Source organism: Pelodiscus sinensis, chromosome 13, assembly GCF_049634645.1.
Source record: "Pelodiscus sinensis isolate JC-2024 chromosome 13, ASM4963464v1, whole genome shotgun sequence".
NCBI classification, from domain to species: Eukaryota; Metazoa; Chordata; order Testudines; family Trionychidae; genus Pelodiscus; species Pelodiscus sinensis.
This window is the reverse complement of record NC_134723.1, coordinates 23,639,281-23,659,450: the sequence shown is the minus strand read 5'-3', so window position 1 is coordinate 23,659,450 and position 20,170 is coordinate 23,639,281. Positions and strand designations below refer to the sequence as shown.

Sequence of the window (20,170 nt, the reverse complement as noted above, 5' to 3'; positions counted from 1 at the left end):
ATCACTCCTAAGAAATAAGGGAATTATTGACATTTTATTCTTAAATTGACACCATCAACATGTAGGTTGCTTTTGGAAAAGGGAGAGGAGGGCATGTAAATCAAGTGAATTAAAAATAAAACTGGTTGAAAGACTTCCTCCCTATTGCTGCACATGAAGGAAGGAAAGCAGCTTTTTGACCAAATGAAGATTTATAGGAAAGTTCTCATTTTGAAAGGTTTCCTTTTTTGAATGACTTTTTACTTTGAAGGGGAGAAAAAAAAAAACCACAACACACACTTGCCATATTTTCTCTCACTTCTCCACTGGGAAGTCAACTGATGAGAAAAAGTAGAGAAAACATTTCAAAATTTGTCAAAAAGAAGATTCACAGAAAGTTAGTAGTAACAAAAAGCTTTCATTCCTTTTGAATATCGCTTTAATTGTTGAGACAGATGCAGTACCTGCAACTACTTAAGTCTCCTGACAATTTGTAGCTTTATATCCACTTGTTCCTATTTTTCCCCCATGTCACTGTGTGAAAGATCCACATAAACAAGGGGAAAGTGACCACATGTGAAACCTCTATCAAGTGAGTGTGTATCAAGTATTGCCAATGCACAAAAACATTTGGAAGATTTTATCATCCCTCTTATGCTCCAGCTACAGCCATTTCGTGTTAAAGACATTCAGACTGAGTAACGATTTTTGGCAGGTGATGGTGTTCCTTTAAATAGATCTGCAGGAAAACAGCCTGAAGTGGGATTCTGTTTCCAGGTTTTATTCCAGCAGCAACTGTACTATGTATTGATACTTGCTCTGCGCATGTATTAGAGTCAACAGAGCGATGGCTCACATTGAACCAAAAAAAAAAAAAAAAAAAAAAAAGTGCTGCCTCAAGCTTTCGTCTATGAAACTAGGAAGTGGCCTAACCACAACAGAGCACCCACAGCAGTGCAGAACACCACCAGCATTTTGAGTGACTACATACTGTTCCCGACTGCAACTGCAAGAGAGAAGAGTTCATCTTTGTCGGACCAATTCTAAATGAAAACCACTTGTTGAAATATAGCTTCCCCCTCCCACCACCCCATGTCTCCCTGAAAGTTAACCCTTGGTTGCCTTCCTTCTCCCCTCCAGGATTAGCTATTTGGCTACTGTTACATTCACTGTAGTGCTTTGACAGATAACAGGCAGCATGTTCCCATGTGTGGGTCCCCCTTTCAGCAGGTCTGTACTGGAGCTTCCATAGCACTCAGCAAAGAAGGCTGTGGATTTTAAGGTCTCAGTGCCACTGTGAGACTGGAGTGTTCCTTGTGTGATGCCAATAGGTTTGCACTTTTCTGGTTTGTCAGGGGACTGAGTGAAAGCGAAACTCTGAGGTAAGTCAGCCCCTTTTTCTCCCAAAGGTAGCACACGAGCCATCTTTTTGGCCATATTTTCTCTAGGATACCTGTAGGAGCTAGACATTTCTTGGGCCTGCCTGGTATCAGTCTGCAGAGGTAAATTGGATGGTCTGACCAGGTGTCTAGGAGTCTGCAGCATTAGATTACTGTCCCCCGTATCCTGGGGCATTTTGTTCCATGCAAGAGACACATAAGGGGAATCCACTTCTGAATGCTCAGATGCATCCCAGTTGCCTCCGATGACAGTAGCCCTTGCAGTCGGAGAGCAGCCCCACTGCTTCTCTCCCCCTGAGGGAAGCTCAGCTTTGTACTCTGCATGCTGCAACTCTGGCCAAGTAAGGACGCCATCAGCTTCTCCTCCTTCAGAAGGAGACTGTGGAATGCTCTCTTTGCTTCTGCTCAGCCTAGGCATAGAGTCCTTTCTGCCACTGTCCTGTTTAGACCAGCGCTGACAAGGCTTAAGGCCATTCTTGGAGAAAGGCATATCTGCAAGCTCCAACTCCAAGCTCTCCGTGTCAAGTGATCTGCTCCTTCTGTTGATGGAGAGTGGTGCTGGCATGGAGGGGCTTAAGCCGTGCAAGCGCAAGTGACGGGGAAGGCTGCCAACACCCCAGTTACAGCTCTGGAAAGAGTCTTGGTTATACCCCGAGAACATTCGTTCATCACATTCGGCAAAGGACTCCTTTTGCACATAGCTGTCATCAAAGGCCTCAAAGGATGCAGCAATGTCCTCGTCAGCATTCATCTCCAGATGCTGCTCACATTCTCCTTCGCCTTCCTGCTCCACATCCACTATGTCAAAAGTGACCATGGTTGGAAGGACGGAAAGGTTTTGAGTGAAGGAAGAACCAGAGTCCGAGCTACCAAGGCTTTCAGAGAGGCTGGAGAAGAGAGTGCCGCTGCTAGTGAACTCAACCAGCGCCTGAGAGAAGTTAACAGCATGCTCGGGCTCACATTCGCTTTCTGTCTGAGGTTCCCTGAAGCTGTTTTCCACTCTGCTGTGGTGTTCACTTTGCAAACAGCTATCATGGTCATGTGTTCTGTAGCTGGGGTAAGCCCCAGTCATAGTTTTGGCTGGGACTACGCTACTTAGTCCCGCAAACACTCCGTTATCCAAATCAGAATCAAACACAGAATTGTTTTTCATGAGCTGAATAAGGCAACTTCCTTGGGCTTTTTGGCCATTGTAATACTTTTCTGGACACTGTGTCCCTTGAAAGTCCCTCCACTCAGGATTTTCCAGTCTGGACACTGAAATCCCAGCATCTACACTTCTGCTTAAAACTGAAGAAGCAACTTGCTCACTACCAAGGCAACTTTGATTTTTGCCAATTAATTTGGCTGCTCTAGTATTACATTCAATGTATTGCTTGTCCCCGGGACATTTCTCTTTGCTGGGGGCATCCAGATGTTTTGAAACTGGTTCCCTCCGAAGCTCCCAGTACAGCAGCTGTTTCTGAATGGCAGCTAGCCTCTCTTCCTCAGTCTCCATCACTCCACTGCTCTGCCCCATCATCTGAATAAGGTTCTTCTTGGCAGGAACAACGAAGTCTAAGAAGCAGCTGAAGATCTCTGGATGAGATGCTTTGCTTTCAAATAAGGATTCGTCCCCAAGAGATGGGCTCATCAGGGTGTCATCAGGCTCATAAAATTCATAAAGTGCATCACCACTGTAACTGTCTCTTGGGAGACGGTCTTTCTTGATTTCCCCAAGTTCATCCTCTGGCCCTGGTGTGGTGGAGTCATAATAACCCTCATCACTATTAGGTGCAGATTCTTGCTGGTCACTGGGCGGGGTTAAGAGCTCTACATCATCCATCACACCTCCAGCATACAGATGGGCTGGCTTCTCCCGCAAGCTGCATGTCTCTAGCTTGTTAGTCACTCCCTGCAGCTTAGGACTGTTCATACGCCGGGGCAGTCTAGCTTCATAGCTGCTGTCTGCATCAGGAGTGCCATCCCACAACTGCTGGAGGTACTCTTCTATCTCCTCCTGTGTGGCCATCTCCTCTCCCCCACCCTGGTAAGTGACAAGGCAGGAGCTCCTCTTGGCAGCGTCTCTACTGCGCTCCACGGAGATCGTGCTCTCAGCAATGCTGTCGATATCTGGCTCAGCAATTATGTCTCCACACCCAGTGAGGGAATCAAAACTTTTAAGGGAAGTAACATCTCCAAAGATCAAACTGAGCTGGTCTCCGGAGTGTACTGAAGGAGGGTCGTTGTCCGGGAAGTCAGGATGGTGCACGTCAGGGAGACTCTCGTAGGGTGAGCCGACACAGATAACAGTCTCTGAGTCTAATTTCACATCTAGAATATCATCTTTGCCCACAGGTACCGTTGCTGCATCTCCCTCTGAGTTGCTCTGACCAGCCATGACCCAGTCGGTGGTTTCTCCCAGGTTGGTCGTTGGGCTGAGTGAACAGCTACCACCCAAGCTCTCTGCACATGGTGCCGGGATAGAGGTGCCCCTTGGACTCTCCTCCTCAGAAGCTCGTTGGGTGTCAGCCCCCGCCCCTTGAGTTTTCTTGGCTTGCTCGCCCTCCCCACTATCAGCAGCCCATTCCGCTTTCTCAGACTCGCTGGCTTTGTTCTTTCTGTGGCGCCGGATGCTGTTGAAAAGCCCCTTCAGCCCTTTCTTGGGTCTAGGGAAAGACAACGATTTGTCTCCACTGGACTTTTTCTCAAAGCCCTCAGAACTCCCCAAAGGAGAGTTCTCCGGCCTGACAAACTCAAATCTGACACTGGTGTCCGTTGCCAAGTGAGCGCTCTGAGAGCTTGGCAGTTGGCGAGGACGCGAGTCCATCCCTCCATTCAAGGGGGTCTCCAATCCTTTCCCTTCCTCACACACAACATCACTGATTCCATCGTGCGTCTTACTTTTACTGAGACCCTTTTTGGAGGCTCCCTTCCCTTGGCCTTTATTTTTTCCTCCAAAGAAGCTCGGCAGGGTACATATGCTCCTCTTCCCCCCAAAGAGCTTGAAGGCGGTTTTCTTCAGCTTGCCAGGGGGTGCCTGCTCCACAGCCACGACAGAAACATCTCTCCATGCATGCAGCTGGTCACCTGCTCTCCTCACCACCTCCCTCTGGTCTCTTCCCTCAACTTGCCTGCAGATGACAGATGGAGAACTGGTTCCAACTGCTTCCTCTGCACAATGCATTTCCATGACAGCTAGATATATTTAGCTGGTATAAGAGTCTTCTTCAGGGCATGTGGACCAAAGCATCATGATTGATCTAAAGGAAAAAAACAAAGAAGAGAGACATGAGAAACCATCAGTGCTTAGCTTGGAATCACATGAAACAAAGCAAAGAGGTTAGGCACATTCATGGCCTCAGCTGGAACACCGGCTAGAGAGATCTCTAGCACTCCCTCTATAGGTTAGCTCTTTATCCTCTTTCCTCCCAATAATGGGTTTGAACTTAATGCTGGTTGTTAGACTTCTAGTTTGTTAAGACAGAGCAGAAGTACAACTTCTTCAATATAAACAATTCTCATATAGAGAGGCATATGTGCTTCCTCTGGCTCATTATGGTTATGGAAGAACATGCAAGATGTGAACACATCTCAACAGAGTACTGGACCAAGACCCACCAAAGTCACTGGACTGATTTTAGTTAAGCACCGAGATCAGAGGATGGAGGCTTTTTGCTTTTAAGTGTCAGATACAATTCTCTAAAACAATTCTCCAAAATATTGTGGTTAACATTTAAATACGCCCACTTCAAAGAGCAAGCACTAAAATGAAAGCATTTCTCTGACTAAAGAGAACGATTTTTATTTGCACTAGATTTAACTTGTCTTTAAACATCATTCAGAAAAGCTAGACTTACATTAAAAACCAGCTCAGTACAAACCTCCCTAATCAGATTATCTCAAATGCCAGAGATGGAGGCTTTAATCTGATGCTGCTCAATGTGAACAAAACAGAAATATTATTTCTTGTTGGCAGGGGGACAAGAAAGGGGCTATAGAGAATAAATCTAGCGAAAACCATAATGCACTGCTGGGCTTTTATGTCTGCAGCTTAGATCTTTCTGGTTTGAGGCCAGTAAAGCTCGCCTCTCCAACTCTTTAAACAAAAACCCTGTGCATGGGGAGGAGGCGGAATCCAGATCATGAGGCTCCTAACTTGAGGGCAAATCCCGAAGAGGAAGGTTTTATCTCGAATCTCTGGGGTACCTGGCAGTCACTGGAGGAGCAAGAAAGCAGCATTTTTATTAGCTTCTGTTATTAATAAAAACCTTGGTGTTCATCCTGCTCACTAAAATTAATGGCTAAGAAACTGAGGGGGCAGGTTGTAATTATATCAAAGTGATGGTTACTAGAACATTACAGAGCAGAGTGATGCACAGGTAGCTATCTGAAACTGAATTCATCCTCTCCTCCCCTCTACGGACTGTTGCACTGCAATGACAGCCCGCATGGTAGCCAAGCACGCACACAGTGAAAGCAAAGGAGGGCACTTTGCCATATCGTAACTGGCTCTCCCCATACACACATGTACTGTACAATTCGTGAGCTCTAGCACAGTATTAGTGCTTGAGACAGGAAATAAGAAGCTATTTCCAGCTCTGCTGTTGAGTTGCTGTGTGATCTCAGGCAAGTCAAACGCTCTGCTCCCCAGTTTCCCCAGCAAATGATGGGGTCTAAGAAAACAATCTCCTGCCTGTTTCAATGTCACTGGTGTGTATAATGGCCTTAGCCTAAGCTTAATTGGGTAGTCCCCACCTCCCCTTGCTGCAACTGTATGAGGGGCAGCAAGGGAGGGGACAGGAGTCAGTGCAGGGGTGTCACCTGCCCCCCACCCTCTACCTCTATCAGAGGCAGCAGGGGTGGGGGTAGGGGAGGCTACTATACAGCAACCTCTGCATGCAGCAAGCTGAGGCTTGCCACGGGCAGAAGCTGCTCTGGCAACAGCCCCTATCCACCAGCGTCCCAGCGGGTAGCTGTTGGTGGCTGCAGGGGCTGCTGAACCCGTCTCACGAGGGTCCGGGATCGCTGTGCCTCTGCATTTTAAATGTAGTAAGAGCCGCTCGGCAATTTTTAATTGACCTCATGATTAGCAAAATTCCCATTCCTTAACATACTTACTTAGAGGGCCTTGCTACAGAAACATGCACAGTACAGTCACCGCAAGTTCCGCTGTAAGTGTTCCCTTGTTGCTTGGCAAATATACTTAAGCCACTGGGAAATCTGATTAATCAATGTTATTGGGATGCACAACGTTATGCTTTGGCCATCCCTCTTGTTAATTCCAATTATGCTGGGGACCACGTGCATTTACCCAAAGCACAAAGGACAAGGGTAGAACAAAGCTGAGAGAGACAGCGTTACTTTCTAAAGGTTGTTCCTTGTCAGAACAAGCTTCCTCCCACACACACTCCCAAATCCCCATCACGCTGAGGTGGTTGCTTTGCAATTACCTCATCAGTTCTCCAAAGACCAGCAGGAAACAGACACTCCAGGAAATTTTATTCCTAGCTAAGGCAACCATGGGATGGGACAGTGTACAAGAAATTCTCTCTCTGGAAGAGAAAGACCAACACAATCAATGCCTAGTTTGAAGGCTCTCTTTTAAAGGCAGTATATGAAAAGTAACCGGGTTATGCCTCTTACTGAATAATTTCAATAGCCCTACTGAGTTTCTGCTCTCTTTAACAGTTAGAGATGGGTCAACACTGGATCCTAACCCGTTTAACTTTCAGTTAGTGAAGTCACCTGTACAGTTCTGATGCCAGGTCAATTCCAAAGTGTAAAAAGAACCTATTTTCCACTGCACAATTTACAAGATTATATACCATCTAATCTTAGTCCAGACACCAAATCAGCCTTACACGGGTTGTAAACCTAATCTGGATCAGGATGCTTAAATGCTTTGGCAGCCCATTGTTACTAAAAGAGTGTCCATCTAAACCAGTTTTGTTCATGATTTTGTCAGAAATCTCATGATACTGAAACCTGGTCTATACTACAGGGTTAGGTCAACAAAATATCATGCTTCCACAGCTAGGCTGAGGCATCTTTACCTAAATTTAGCTCCCATTGAACAAAATGCTTGCCTATGTCTAATTACTAACACCACTTCCTTCAGTGACACAGTCACAGGCAAAGCCATTAGGTTATTGAATTGTCAGTGCGGACTAGAGATGTAAAATATAATTTAATTAGTTAACCGGTAAACATTAAGCTTAACCGGTTAACCTTAAGTTTAGCCAGTTAACTATTATATAGGTAACCATTAACATCCCTAATCAGATAGGCTCTAATCCACAGTGCTTAAAAACCTGAATCAAATATGATGCCACAGAGTAGAGATGCATGTTAGAGAGTCATGTACCTGCACAACTCAACTTCCCAGAGCTATAGCAACTTTCCTTCTTTTTCTATATAGCAAGAGAAAAAGAGTGTCACATTTTGTGCAGCCTGGCCTTGATTCTGGCTGCAACACAGATTTTGCTGATCATGCAGAAAGATGAGAAAGCTCCTAACTACAGCAGAGGACGTTTCTAGTCAGTGGATCTTTCTACAGAGCAGGATGTTAAGGTTTAACCAGTTAACTGGTAAGTCTCACCCTTAATGGATCACCTGCTGGGGGCAAAGGGCTGCTCCAAGCCTGTAGGGGGAAGGGCGCTGCGTACAGAGCACCTGCTCCATTGCAGCCGCTGCCTGTGGCAGGCCGGGCACCCCGCAGACAGGGGCTGCTCTGACCAGGCTTGAGCAGCCTTGCTTGCAGTGGGAAGGAAAGGCATTTCAGCCCAGTGGTGAACACTCTTCCTGCCACTCATCCCTCTTTAATTGTTTAACTGATTAAACAATATGTTTTAACCCATTAGCCAATTAAACAGGATCTTACATCCCTACTACAGAGGTTCAAATACTTTCATCTAAGCAGGTGGCAAAATGCAAGTGACTTTTGCCCAAATCATTCACAGAGGATTATGCCAGGCCCTCAAACTTTTGAGAAAACATTTAAAGAAAATTCACTGTTGAATCTCTTAGCTACGGTGTTTAAAAGCAAACATTTGGCACTCCATAGGATTAAGGAACATTTTTATTCCCTTACTACCCACGTATCTACTCACCTTGTCAAGTCCTTCTCCCTCATGAAGACTGACATCTCTTATGGTAAACCAGCTGCTAGCTTTTCATTATGTAGCATCAGAGATTGTTTTCAGTCACATACAAGAAAGCTAATCAATGAATGCACATAGTATTTACTCTGGACAGCCATAGTTTGTTTTACCAGGGCTATTTCCCTGCAAACGAGTTATACTGGAGGCTAAAATGGAGAGTCATTCTGTCCAGCACATAATAGACAGAGCTTTATGTTTTTAGGGCTAGATCCTGCATTCCCGTGGATTCATGGACTAGCATTGAAACCAATGGGAGTTTAGGATAAGCGAGGACGGACAATCAGGCCATAACCAATTAATTTGCACAGCTGCCAGCCAGTGTTCCCTCTAAGATTTTCCATCCATGAGTGGATATATATTTAAATGTTATGGAAGAAAGAATACTAAAACAGCCCTTTCCCAGACAAATAATAAAAAGAGCTGTTAAATCAGAACTTTCACTCAAGCATCTTTATATGGCTGACCCTAAATGCCAACGTAGTGTATCATGCCACCAGTTAGAGATACGGTAAAAAGACATCACAGTCCCATCCCCTACCATACACACACACCTGCAAAGTTTGAACAATAAGCTGTTTTTCTTAAAAGACCTGCGCTGCGCTGGTACACAACACCAGTAATAAATGGTGTCCTGGATGACTCCGCCTTCAAGCCACTGCCAGATGCTGTGCCCATCACTTTTGGGAACCACCCAAGGTAAGTATCAGCCACCACATCCCTCCTGCACCCTGACCCCCTGCCCTAGCCCAGAGCCTGCATGCCCTCCTGCGCCCGCACCTCCTCCTACAATCAAACTACCTCCCACAACCTGCACTCAGCAATCCCACCCCCTTTGGCACCCAAACTCCTTCCCAGAGCTTGCACCTCACACCCCTAATCCCCTACCCCAGCCTGGTGAAAGTGAGTGAGGGGGTGGGAGAGCAAGAACAAAGGAGAAGGCGGATGGATTGAGTGGCCTCAGAGAAGGGGCGGGACAGGGGAGTGGCCTCAGGGAAAGGGCAAGGCATGTGTCTTTGGATTTGCCCAATTAGACAGGTGGCAACTCTACCAAGTGAGCACTGGAAGCCCTGTCTGTGCCCAAAGAGAGTGCCCCACGTGGCAGCTGGTAGCTCCAAGTGTCAAGCTGATCACCTCTATGTGGGTGCAGCTTACGTGTGTGTGGTGACCCACTGATTGCTCTGCCCTGGGTCCGGAATTGCTGTCGGCAGGCCTGCCTGTGATCAGCACATGTAATGGGGATACCAGGGCTCGTTAAATAAAATAAAATTGTAACACTCACTTTCCTCCACTTCAGCTGGAGTTTTCAATGGAGCACAGGGCAGACTTCTGTACTCTGAGACATTATGCAGCATCAAGCCCAAGGCCTTTGTATTAAAACCCTGAATTTAGGGCTCATTAATGCCAGCAGAAGGCAAAAGCACACAACCACCTGATGGAAAAAGTTCACACGAAACCATCCGGCTCCGTCCAGGGCTGCTAGAGCAGCTGCTGCCTGCCACGGGTCTACGTCTGGGGCCGCCAGAGCAGCTGCTGCCCACTACTCAGCCCACAGCTCCAGCCCTGGGGAAGGGCTGAGGCTAGAGCCATGTGGTGACTGCCCTGCTGCTCCTAGGGTGGGGCAGTGGCCCACCATGCAGCCCCGCTCCGAGCAACTGAGCAGCCACTGCGCAGCTCTGCTGAGGAGGTGGGCGGGAGGCAAATTCTTAGTGCGTTCCTGAACAGGTGCGCACCTTAGAGGAAATACTGCTGCCAGCCAAGAGCACCATCACTCCCACGTTACAAAAGGAGGTGGCAAATTAAGGGACTCACCCAAGGCCAGAGGGATTTGGTAGCAGAGTCGGGAACTGAACGCAGAAGGTCCTGAGAGTACTGACCTGGGAGCCAAGGACACATCTACTTCTAGTGCTCAGACAGTTCTGTTCATTTAAAACCAAAATCCACATAATGAGGGATAAAGAAAACACACACACCAACATATCTCCTCCTTTGACATTATTTTTAAGTACAAGCTCCACATGGCTTTAAAGCTTTACACAATCTAGGAACTACCTAGGGTTCATGTTAAATATTTAATACAGAACCCACCTCTTTCAGGCACTTATTGGGCTGGGCATCCTAAGCAACATTTGGGTTTTACTGAACTTCAAGAATCAAGTTCCTATTTCTTCTGTTCCCTGGGAAGGAGGGAAGTGTAGGGTGTATCCTTGGTAGGAAAACCAAGGAAATAAAACCCACAGTTAGCAGCAGAGAACTCATGCAAAATTTCCAAGAGAGATTGCCAGTAATGTGTTATAAGATTCTCTCATCAACAGAGGCATTGTTTCACTCAAGAAGTCCTACAGCAGTAGCTTCTCTTTATAAGCAGTTCAGCAAAGGTAAGTATGTGAACAGTTGAGACCATATTTATAGCTATGAATAGGAACCAACAATGCCTGGAATGTAGCAAATATAATAGCACCTGATAGCCCCATGGTAACTGTACTACAGCCTTGTAGGTCAAACTCCCCTATTGTACAGAGAAATAAACTATACCAGAATAGACACTGTTAAACCAAGATTAGTGCATCTACTCTAGGGGTTCTACTCATATAATCTGGAGTTACAAACTGTTCCCATTTGGAATGTTACTCTGAAGCCTAATGAGGATACTCTGAAATGTCAATATTGTCAACTATTTCATTGCTGAGCATTTTAGCAGAAACATCTGTGTTTCTCTACTGCTCAGGGTGATGCCATATACTTGAATGGGATTTAGTGAAACTGCTACTAGCAGTCCAGGTTTTTGCAGCAAGATGGTAAAAATGAGGAATTAAACCCCTTTAACCAAATATTGCTTTAAATGACCTTTACCTGACCAGAAGGGGAAAAGACACAGGAGATGTGCCCTCTTCTGAGAGCCAAAAGCCTCATCTCCCCTCCCACACACTTCTACAAAGCCTGTTATGCATTTTCAGTACAAATGCCTACAGTACATTAGAAACACTGGGGGCAAAAACTAGAGGATGTAAAATCCCAGTTAACCAGTTAAACATTATGTTTAACTGGGCTGAAGCAACTCCTTGCCTGTTGTGGGCCTCACAGTGCTGGAGCCACCCCTGCCAGTTAACTGTAACTGGTAAGCATCGTCCAGTAAGAGTGATGCGTCCCTAAAACAATCCGGCATACTGAACTGATTATACTATACTGGCATGTGATAATAGTAACAGGCAGAGCGGGCGAAGCAAAGTTGGAAATGAGGTGTCAGTGCAATGTACTTCTGGAGTTCACGCCATATAATTTAAGCTAGGGTATTGCATAGGACATGGGGGAGGAGGTGTGTGAGATTCAGTCAGGTGCTCTACAACCCTGTTGCAGAGACCAAACAAAAAAGTCACGTGTTCAAGTTCTGTTTTACACACAATTTTGCTGACACTGCTTGCAAAGAAACAGCATTCTGTAGACAACACCACTTGTCTATTCAGGACATTAGTACTTGATTTCAGAAAAAAAATGTTGTAGTTGCTGATAATTCTGAAATATGCTGCCATAGTCCCAAAACAAGCTGCCAGAAATTACCTTTGTTAAAATCTCTGAAAGCATTGCACAATGAAAAAGGTCCTGTTGGAAAGCTGTGGTAATAGTGACCTTCTAACACAGACAATCCACCAAGAAAGTTTTAAAAGTGTCAACACTGAGGCACGGTCTAATGCCATAAGAACGGCCGTACTGGGTCAGACCAAAGGTCCATCTAGCCCAGTATCCTGTCTACCGACAGTGGCCAGCACCAGGTGCCCCAGAGAGGGTGGACTGAAGACAATGATCAAGCGATTTGTCTCCTGCCATCCTTCTCCAGCCTCTGACAAACAGAGGCCAAGGACACCATTTTATCCCCTGGCTAATAGCCTTTTATGGACCTAACCTCCATGAATTTATCCAGCTTCTCTTTAAACTCTATTATAGTCCTAGCCTTCACAGCCTCCTCTGGCAAGGAGTTCCACAGGTTGACTACACGCTGTGTGAAGAAGAACTTTCTTTTATTAGTTTTAAACCTGCTACCCATGCCAGTTTAATTATTATTGAAATAGTTATTCCAATACAACTTCTATTGTGGAAAGAACTATACCTATATTAATGTGCTTTATACTAGTATAGTTTATTCCTCTTTCCTTATAAAAGTAAGCTATACTGAGATAGGATACCTTCAAACTGGTATGACTATGTCCATACTTGGGGGGGGGAGGAGGGAATACCTCTTTAATCTATAGTGATATAGATACAGAAGTACTACTATTGCTGTTAGACCTTGCTTGCCAGAACACTAAGAATATTGTTTGGACAGGCATTTTGTCATATAAAAACAAGCATTTTGATTGACAATGGAGGTAGTGCCAGCTTTCTGCGAGGTGGTTGGAAGTCCGGCAGCTGTGTGCCACTTCCAGGGTTTCAGGAAGTGCGCTGGCTGCTCCCCCTCCCCCAAACAGCCGGCGCAGTACCTGAAAGGCCAGGTCTGTGGCATGCTGGGAACTTGCTGCGCAGTGTGTGTGGGGCAGGGGGGCGGGAGAGGTAGGAGTTCCCAGAGGAGGCGCGCGCCAGAGCTTCCTCCTCGGAGGGGGAGGAGTCGCCTGCTATTGGGGCTTCCCTCCTCTGCATGGGGGGAGAAGGAATCCCGGGAGGAAGTGCACACTGAGGCTTCCCTCCTCTGGGGGGAAGGGGGGGGGTCTCCCTGTCCCCTGCCCCCACCAACACCCTGTCCCCTCTCCCCACTGGCACCCACTAGCACCCTTCCCCAGTACCATGTCCCCTGCTCCCACCAGCACAGTTGGGGTCACATTAGTGAGGCTTGGGGGCGGGGGTTTGGAGGAGGTTTTTTTTGCATCTCATTGTGTGGCCCCAACTGACTTTTCTGTGGGTCAGTGACCCTTGACTCAAAACAGGTTCTGTGCCCTTCTCATAAATAAAGACAATGCTGAAACTTTGTGCTTGACATAATATTGTATTTAAAAAATGAAGCCTGGCCAACAAACCCCCAATTGGGCCCAACCCCCATCTGGCCGCAGCATCATAACACTCCTGCACCCCTCCCCAGACCCTAGATCTGAGCCTATCAGACACTGGAACCCCCTGTCCTGAGCTTCTTAAATCCCCAAACTCCTGCACCCCCACATCCTCAGTCTTCTGCCACAGCACTTCTGCACCATCCACACACCGCAAATCTGTGTCCTGAGTCCATCATACTCCCCAACCTCCCTGCCCTGAACCCCTCATATACCCCAACCCAAACTCCTGCATCCTCACATCCATTCAGCACCCCAACCCTCCATCTGACCCCAACACTACCCAACCTGGAGCCAGCATCCCCTTCTCCACCTCTTCCTGCATCCAAATTCCCTCCCAGAGCTTCTACCTCTTCCCCCTTCCCACACCCAAATCCCTCATTCCTACCCCAGAGCCCACACATCCAGTCCCAACCCAGTGAGGGTACGGCTAGACTGCAGGAGTTTTTCCAGGATTCCAGAGGTATCCCGGAAAAACTCTTCCGTGTCCAGGAATGTGTTTGTTCTTCCGCTTTTTTTAGCGGAAGAGCAAACATGCTCTTTCGGTAACCCCTGTATTCCTTGTTCCAAGAGGAATGAGGGAGCTTCCGAAAGAAGGGTTTTTTTCTGACATCTGGTCCAGTCTAGACAGGCCAAATGTTGGGGAAAAAAGCGGCAAAGTAGCTGTACCCCGAGAGTGTATAAGGGCTGGGGATAGCAAGTGATGTAGAGGAGGAGAACAGAGAGGGCAGGGTTTCAAGGAAGGGGTAGGGTCTGGGGGAAGGATGGGGCAGTAGATCTTGGCTGGTTTTGACATTTAAAAAGTGATCTTGGGTGTAAAAAGGTTGGAGACCACTGGCTTAATGGGTGGGACACAGACACTTTCACTCTAGCACAGGGGTTCTCATACTCCATTGTATCCTAAAACATAAGAACAACTATAATGGATCAGACCAAAGGTCCAGCTAGCTCATTATCCTGTCTTCTGACATTGGTCAATGCTAGATGACCCCAGAGGAAATGAACAGCCTAGGGACACCATTCCTATCCATCCTGGCTAAATGCCATTGATGGACTTTTCTCCATGAATTTATCTAGCTCTTTTGAACCCTGTTAAAGTCCTGTCCTTCACAACATCCTCTGGCAAGGAGTTCCACAGGTTGACTGTGCATTGCATGAACAAGTACTTCCTTTTGCTTGTTTTAAACCTGCTACCTATTAGTTTCATTTGGTGACCCCTAGTTCTTATGTAATGAAACCCCTATGACCAATGTTCTTAGCCTAGTGGTCTCCAACCTTTTAACCACAATATCACTTTTTCAATATAAGTGCAATGTACGATTTACCTCAAACCCAAATACCCTTGCCCCACTTCCTTCCCACCTTTTCTCTGAGGCTCCGCCCGGCTACACTCCTTCTCCAAGGCCTCACCCAACTCACTCCATCCCCCTTCCTCCCTCATCCTCACTCACTTTCACCAGAATGGGGTAAGGAGTTGGGTTGCAAGCTCTGGTCTTAGGCCAAGGAGTTTGGAGTAAGAGAGGAGCTCTGGGTTTAGCCTAGGGCTGGGGTTTGGGGTCCAAGAGGTGTTTCAGGGTGGAAGCTCTGGGAAGGAGTTTGAGTGCAGAGGGACACACATCTGGGGCAGGAGGCTGGGTGTAGGAGGAGGTTCAGGGCTAGGACAGGGAGGGGTTCAGGAAGCAGGCTCTGGCTGGGCATTGTTTAACTGTGACGGCTTGCGGGTGGTGGAGCAGTGGAGTTAAGGCAGACTTACTTCTGCCCTGGCCCTGCACCACTCCTGAAAGCAGCTGCCATGTACAACAATGGCTCCACGTGCTGCCCCTCATCTACAGGCACTGAGCCCACAGCTTCTACTGGCCACGGTTCCCACTATCAATCAATGGGAGCTGCAGGAGTGGTGTCTGCAGGCAAGGACAGCTTGTGAAGACCCCCTGCTCTGCCTCTCTCAGGAGCTGCAGGGACATGCCAGCCACTTCAGACGCAGCAATTACCATAGGCAGGGCTCGCCGAACTGCAGCGAGCACTGCTCGCCAGCCGTGCTGTCCAGCGATCTGATCTGCACATGCGCAGATCGCCCAAACCCGGCTCTTCCGGGTTGCAATCTACTCACCACGGGCGAGTAGATTGTATTATTTGTCAAGCCCTGACCATAGGGATAATTGCTCCAGCCACGACAGATTAAGCATATTAGAACTCACTACTCAAAGAATTAAACTTAATCATAAGAGAGAAATGAAAAATTAGGAAATTCACAGAACACACTTTGCAAGAAGTAACAACAACCTCCCACATGTGTGTTGGGTTAGGAGAGAAGAGTGAAGGACAGTGCCCATTGACAGACACACACACAGTGTGTAAGCATGACAAAGATTTGCATTGCCAAGCTCCCTCCACCCCCTTCTCTGTGTAAAGATAGGGTACTGAGGTGGGGGGAAAAGGGGGGGACACCTCTTCTTCCTCCCAGACCATGCACAGCAGGCAGGAGGCTCCCGGGGGACAGCTCCAAGGCAGAGGGCAAGACTAGCATGACAACTAGGGGCAACTGAAGTGCCAATGCTTGACAGCTCCCTGGCCAAACCAGTCAGGATCACCTGTTAGAGGCTCCAAGATCTACCGGTAGATCCCGATCTACTGGTTGGTGACTGCTGTCCTAGCCAGTCATGGCGACCTCATTAAAAGGAGGTCATGACCCACTGAGAATGCCTGGGCTGCTCTAGCTTATGGATTCAGCCCAGACTGATTATGATGGAAAGTAGTTAGACCGTGATAGAGACACAGCAGCGTGGGGGCAAACAGCATTGTGGGAGCTGGCTTGAAAGCTGTTTCCCGCATTAACAAACTCCCACTTGTCCCCCTTGGCCTCACGCTGCTGCCTCTCTGTAAGCAGCAGCAGCATGAGGACAGGAGGCAGGTGGCTCCACTGTGGTTGGTGCTCATGGGGAGCCAGCTTTTCAGCTGTTTCCCCCCAGCATCGGCTCCCGCCTGCCCCTCCTTTCCCCTGCACTGATGCCTCTGTGGAAGGCAGCAAGGGGGGGGGGGGGGAAGGCGGCTCCGTGGAGCCAGCACATGTCAACTCCCATCTGCACATACACCTCCCCCCACAGGGACAGACAGCTCTGCATGAGCCTGGTCCTCATAGGAACCAGTTCCCACCTCCTCCCAGCTTGCTGCCTCTGTATCAGAGTTAGCAAGACGGGGGTTGTGTGTAGTCTATATGATTAACTGATAAGCCCAGGTTTATCAGTTAATCATGTAATCGATTACACGCTAACATCTCTAGTGTCAATTCAGCAATTCTCCAAGCTCTAAGTTTGCTTTTGCCACCAACCTCTATTCTCACTAAGAGGCTCTCTCTCCACTTTTAGACAATGCCAACTATTTCACATTCGAGCATCAGAAAAGATGGAATTAGAGAATGCTGATTCTGATGTGTAGAGCAATAAAGCATGGGGAAGCAGGCCATCAACTGCATTCCTGCTTGGGCTTTGAGCTACTCTGAAAGAGAAACACATCAGCATCTTGAACATGAGTTAAAACCTGGTGTGGAGGGAAAGCAAACTGAGCACTGGCCTAGGCAAGTGCCCTGCAAAATAACTTCAAACAGAACAATTCCATTTCCTTTCAGAGCTGACCAAAAAGCTACCACAAATTGCAAATTCTCTCTACTGAAAGGATGCAGATTCCCTGCAACTGATTAAATATCTGTTTACCTGTTTGAAGGTGAAAGGAGAACCACCATGCACCAATGGAACAAAGCAGTGAACGAAACAAAACATCTGAAGAAAAACAGCTCAAACCTCAAGAATAAGACGGATGTGCTCCTCACACATGCTTTGTTCATTATGATTACAGCTACAAGAATTGACAGCAGTAAGCAAATTACTACAGAAGTTTCACTTTTAAAAAACTGAATGTAAAAATAACAGCTCCTCTTGGAGTACTCCCAACGCCTCCATTAGTCTGCTACAGAATTAGAAAGCAGATACCTCCTACATACACATTCCTCTGCCTCTCCCTATTTGAAGCCATGTATGTACAGCTTTGTTTTTGTTCTTTGCTGCTAAGTAGGGGGCCAACTTAAGTCTGACACTTGTTTCTCCTTGTGTAAATGAGTGAAAACACTTGCCAGATGTGAAGGGAAGAAGAGACAACAGAAAATGGTTACTGCAAGAAAAGCAAGAAAATGATACGTTTCCAACCAAAACCATAGATAAAGTACTGTATATGACTGGATCTGGAATGTGCTACTTGGATCTCTTTAATAATAAATACACATTCAAACACACATTCAAAGACATAAATATCTGAAACCTTACTCAGACCAAACACTGACAGACAGGCTTTAAGACCAAAATTTACAAGGTGAAAAAGCAGGAGAAATAATGGAAGCTGGGTGCAAGATTCAGTTAATACACAGTGGTTTGCTATGCAATTAGTTGAAAAGTTCTTTATTCCCATTGTGGACAGTGGGTTTCAGCTGGACTAAATGCTATTTGGGTCTGACTTCAGTGAGAAGTCTGATGAGGGAAGAATGCCAAAGAATTTTGGTTTCAAATTTGACTGCAGAAATAAAATTTACTGCCACGTTTTTTCCTGCCCACGAGACTTTCAGCAAGGCCTTCTGCCTGCTGTAATCTTTTACCTTGGCATTACAAAGGGAGCAAAGAGACATTTGGCTTAGGACAATCAGAGCCATTTACAGTCAGATCTTTTTAGTGCAAAAGTTGAAAGTATTGCTCAAGCAGCCTTCTATTTACAACGGGTCCTGTGAATCAGATGAGGGACAGCAAAAATGTACAGTACCTCTGGGCTCATCTCAACAGAAAAAATACCTGTCCCAGTAAGGCTCAGCTTTAAAACTATAGCCTCAAACACAGTCTCCTTTTAAACAAGTCAAAACAGCCCATGTGATTCTAGGCAAAGTCTAACACAGCTTTCTGCCCCTCTGCAAAATCCTCCTACACACAAAACCCAGGACTTAGAGCCAAAGTTCAAGATTTTTTGACTGTCACAAAAATCTTCCTATGGGGTTTGTCAAATCCTGCTGCACTGTGCTAGCGCAGGACAGCTAGACATATCTCTTCACATTGTCCAAGCTAAGCAAAACAAAAAAAAAAGCACTAATGCCGATAAAAGAGTTAATTTGCTTTAACAGAGTTTGCCACTGGTGAAGAATTTTAGTGTATTATTTTTGGAAAGCCAGCCTCAAGAAAATAACTTCTACTCACCCACATAATGACAAATGAAAGATAACCTGGTGACCACTTTAAACGAGGGGGAGATTGAAGTTTACAGAAGCAGGAAGCCATCAGAGATTTAGGTTTCTCTGAGTTCCACTTTTACCATAGCAATTTACAGTGCTCACGTGTCAACTGATGCGAGCTCTGTGCCTAAGGAGCAGCATTGGAGGGTAGAAGGGAAAGGGAACTAGAACTCTTGATCACTGGTTTCCTTTCAATAGAAATCCTTGATAAATGCAAAATGTACATAGCAGAGGGCAACAAGCCATCTCTCGCATTACTAGTGATTACTCCTTGTTTGGATGACACCATGCAGACGTACCCCCGAGCCAGACCCATCCGAGGACAAGTAGAGACCACCCACTTTGTCTCCCTTACACGTTGCTTTCCCGCCGGGAAAGGAGGATTAAGCATGGAAATAACCAGAGCCGACACAAGCACCCCCTTCCCCAGGCGTGTGTCGCTACTGGCGCAGTGGCGGCAGCAGCAGAGGTGTGAGACACCAGCTGCTCCAGCAAATCATCATCAACAACAACAAAGCTGCAAGCTCGGGGCCTACAAAGGGCTGGGGAGCCAGATCCCTCCCCGCCGCCCGGAGACAACTGGCGCTGCTGCCTCTGCAAAGTGGGGCTGCTGCACCCGCAGCCTCCCCGGGCCACCCCACGTCAGCCCCAGCAGACAACGCTCCGGGCCTGCCAGCCCAGCCCAGCCGCGCGCTCACACAAAAGGGAGCCAGCCAAGCGCTCGCTCGCAAGCACCTGAGCGCGAGGGGGGCGCGGGGCTCGGCCCGGGGCTGCAGGCAGAGCGCGGCGCATCGCTCCCGGAGCGGCCGGCCGGCTCGCCAGCACGCGGCGTGCACCCTGGGAAGGAGGGACCGACTGACGGCCGCTCAGTCAGCCGGCCGCGCTGCTCCACAGCCTCGACAAGCCCGCAGGAGCCAGGGGGAGCCCCGGCTCCTGCAGGCGCTGCGCGCCCCACTTACCGAGCGCCAGGCTCCTGCGCTTCTGCCCCAGGCAGCGCACCAGCCGCCGCAGGAAGTTCCCAGCCTGTGCATTGTCCGCTCTCTTCCCCCTGCAGCCCGGCCTCCCTCCCCTGCACACACTGCGCCCGGACGGGGGCAGGGCCGCCCTGCAAGTGACAGGCTGGAGAGCCACTGACGCGCGGCTAAGGAGGGGCCAGCCGAGCCGGGCGCGCTCTGCCTCCCCGCTCCGACTTCCCTTTCCATGTAAACGGGGCGGCTCCCTTTGCGTGGCGGCGGCGGGAAGGCTGCCGCGGCACGTTAGCAGCGGAGTGAGCGGTGCTGCAGATAGACCGGGACTCCCCAGAGCTCAGTGGGAGGGGGAAAGGGATGGAATGGGAAAGAAAAGTGCCTGACC

The 20,170-nt window shown here is 47.8% G+C and overlaps 1 protein-coding gene across 1 annotated transcript; it reads right to left on the bottom strand.

Moving 5' to 3' along the window:
• Window positions 1-197: 197 nt before the first annotated feature.
• Window positions 198-19,940, bottom strand: AMER1 (APC membrane recruitment protein 1). Its single transcript, XM_025178028.2, has 2 exons — window positions 19,777-19,940; window positions 198-4,621 (listed from the first exon to the last, which is right to left on the bottom strand). Exon 2 carries the CDS (start codon window positions 4,549-4,551, stop codon window positions 1,126-1,128), a length of 3,426 nt encoding a protein of 1,141 aa, XP_025033813.2. The 5' UTR covers window positions 4,552-4,621; window positions 19,777-19,940; the 3' UTR covers window positions 198-1,125.
• Window positions 19,941-20,170: the final 230 nt, after the last annotated feature.

Bases quoted from the DNA above. Each gene is read 5' to 3' on its own strand.
- AMER1 (XM_025178028.2), bottom strand. From the start codon at position 4,551: ATGGAAATGCATTGTGCAGAGGAAGCAGTTGGAACCAGTTCTCCATCT.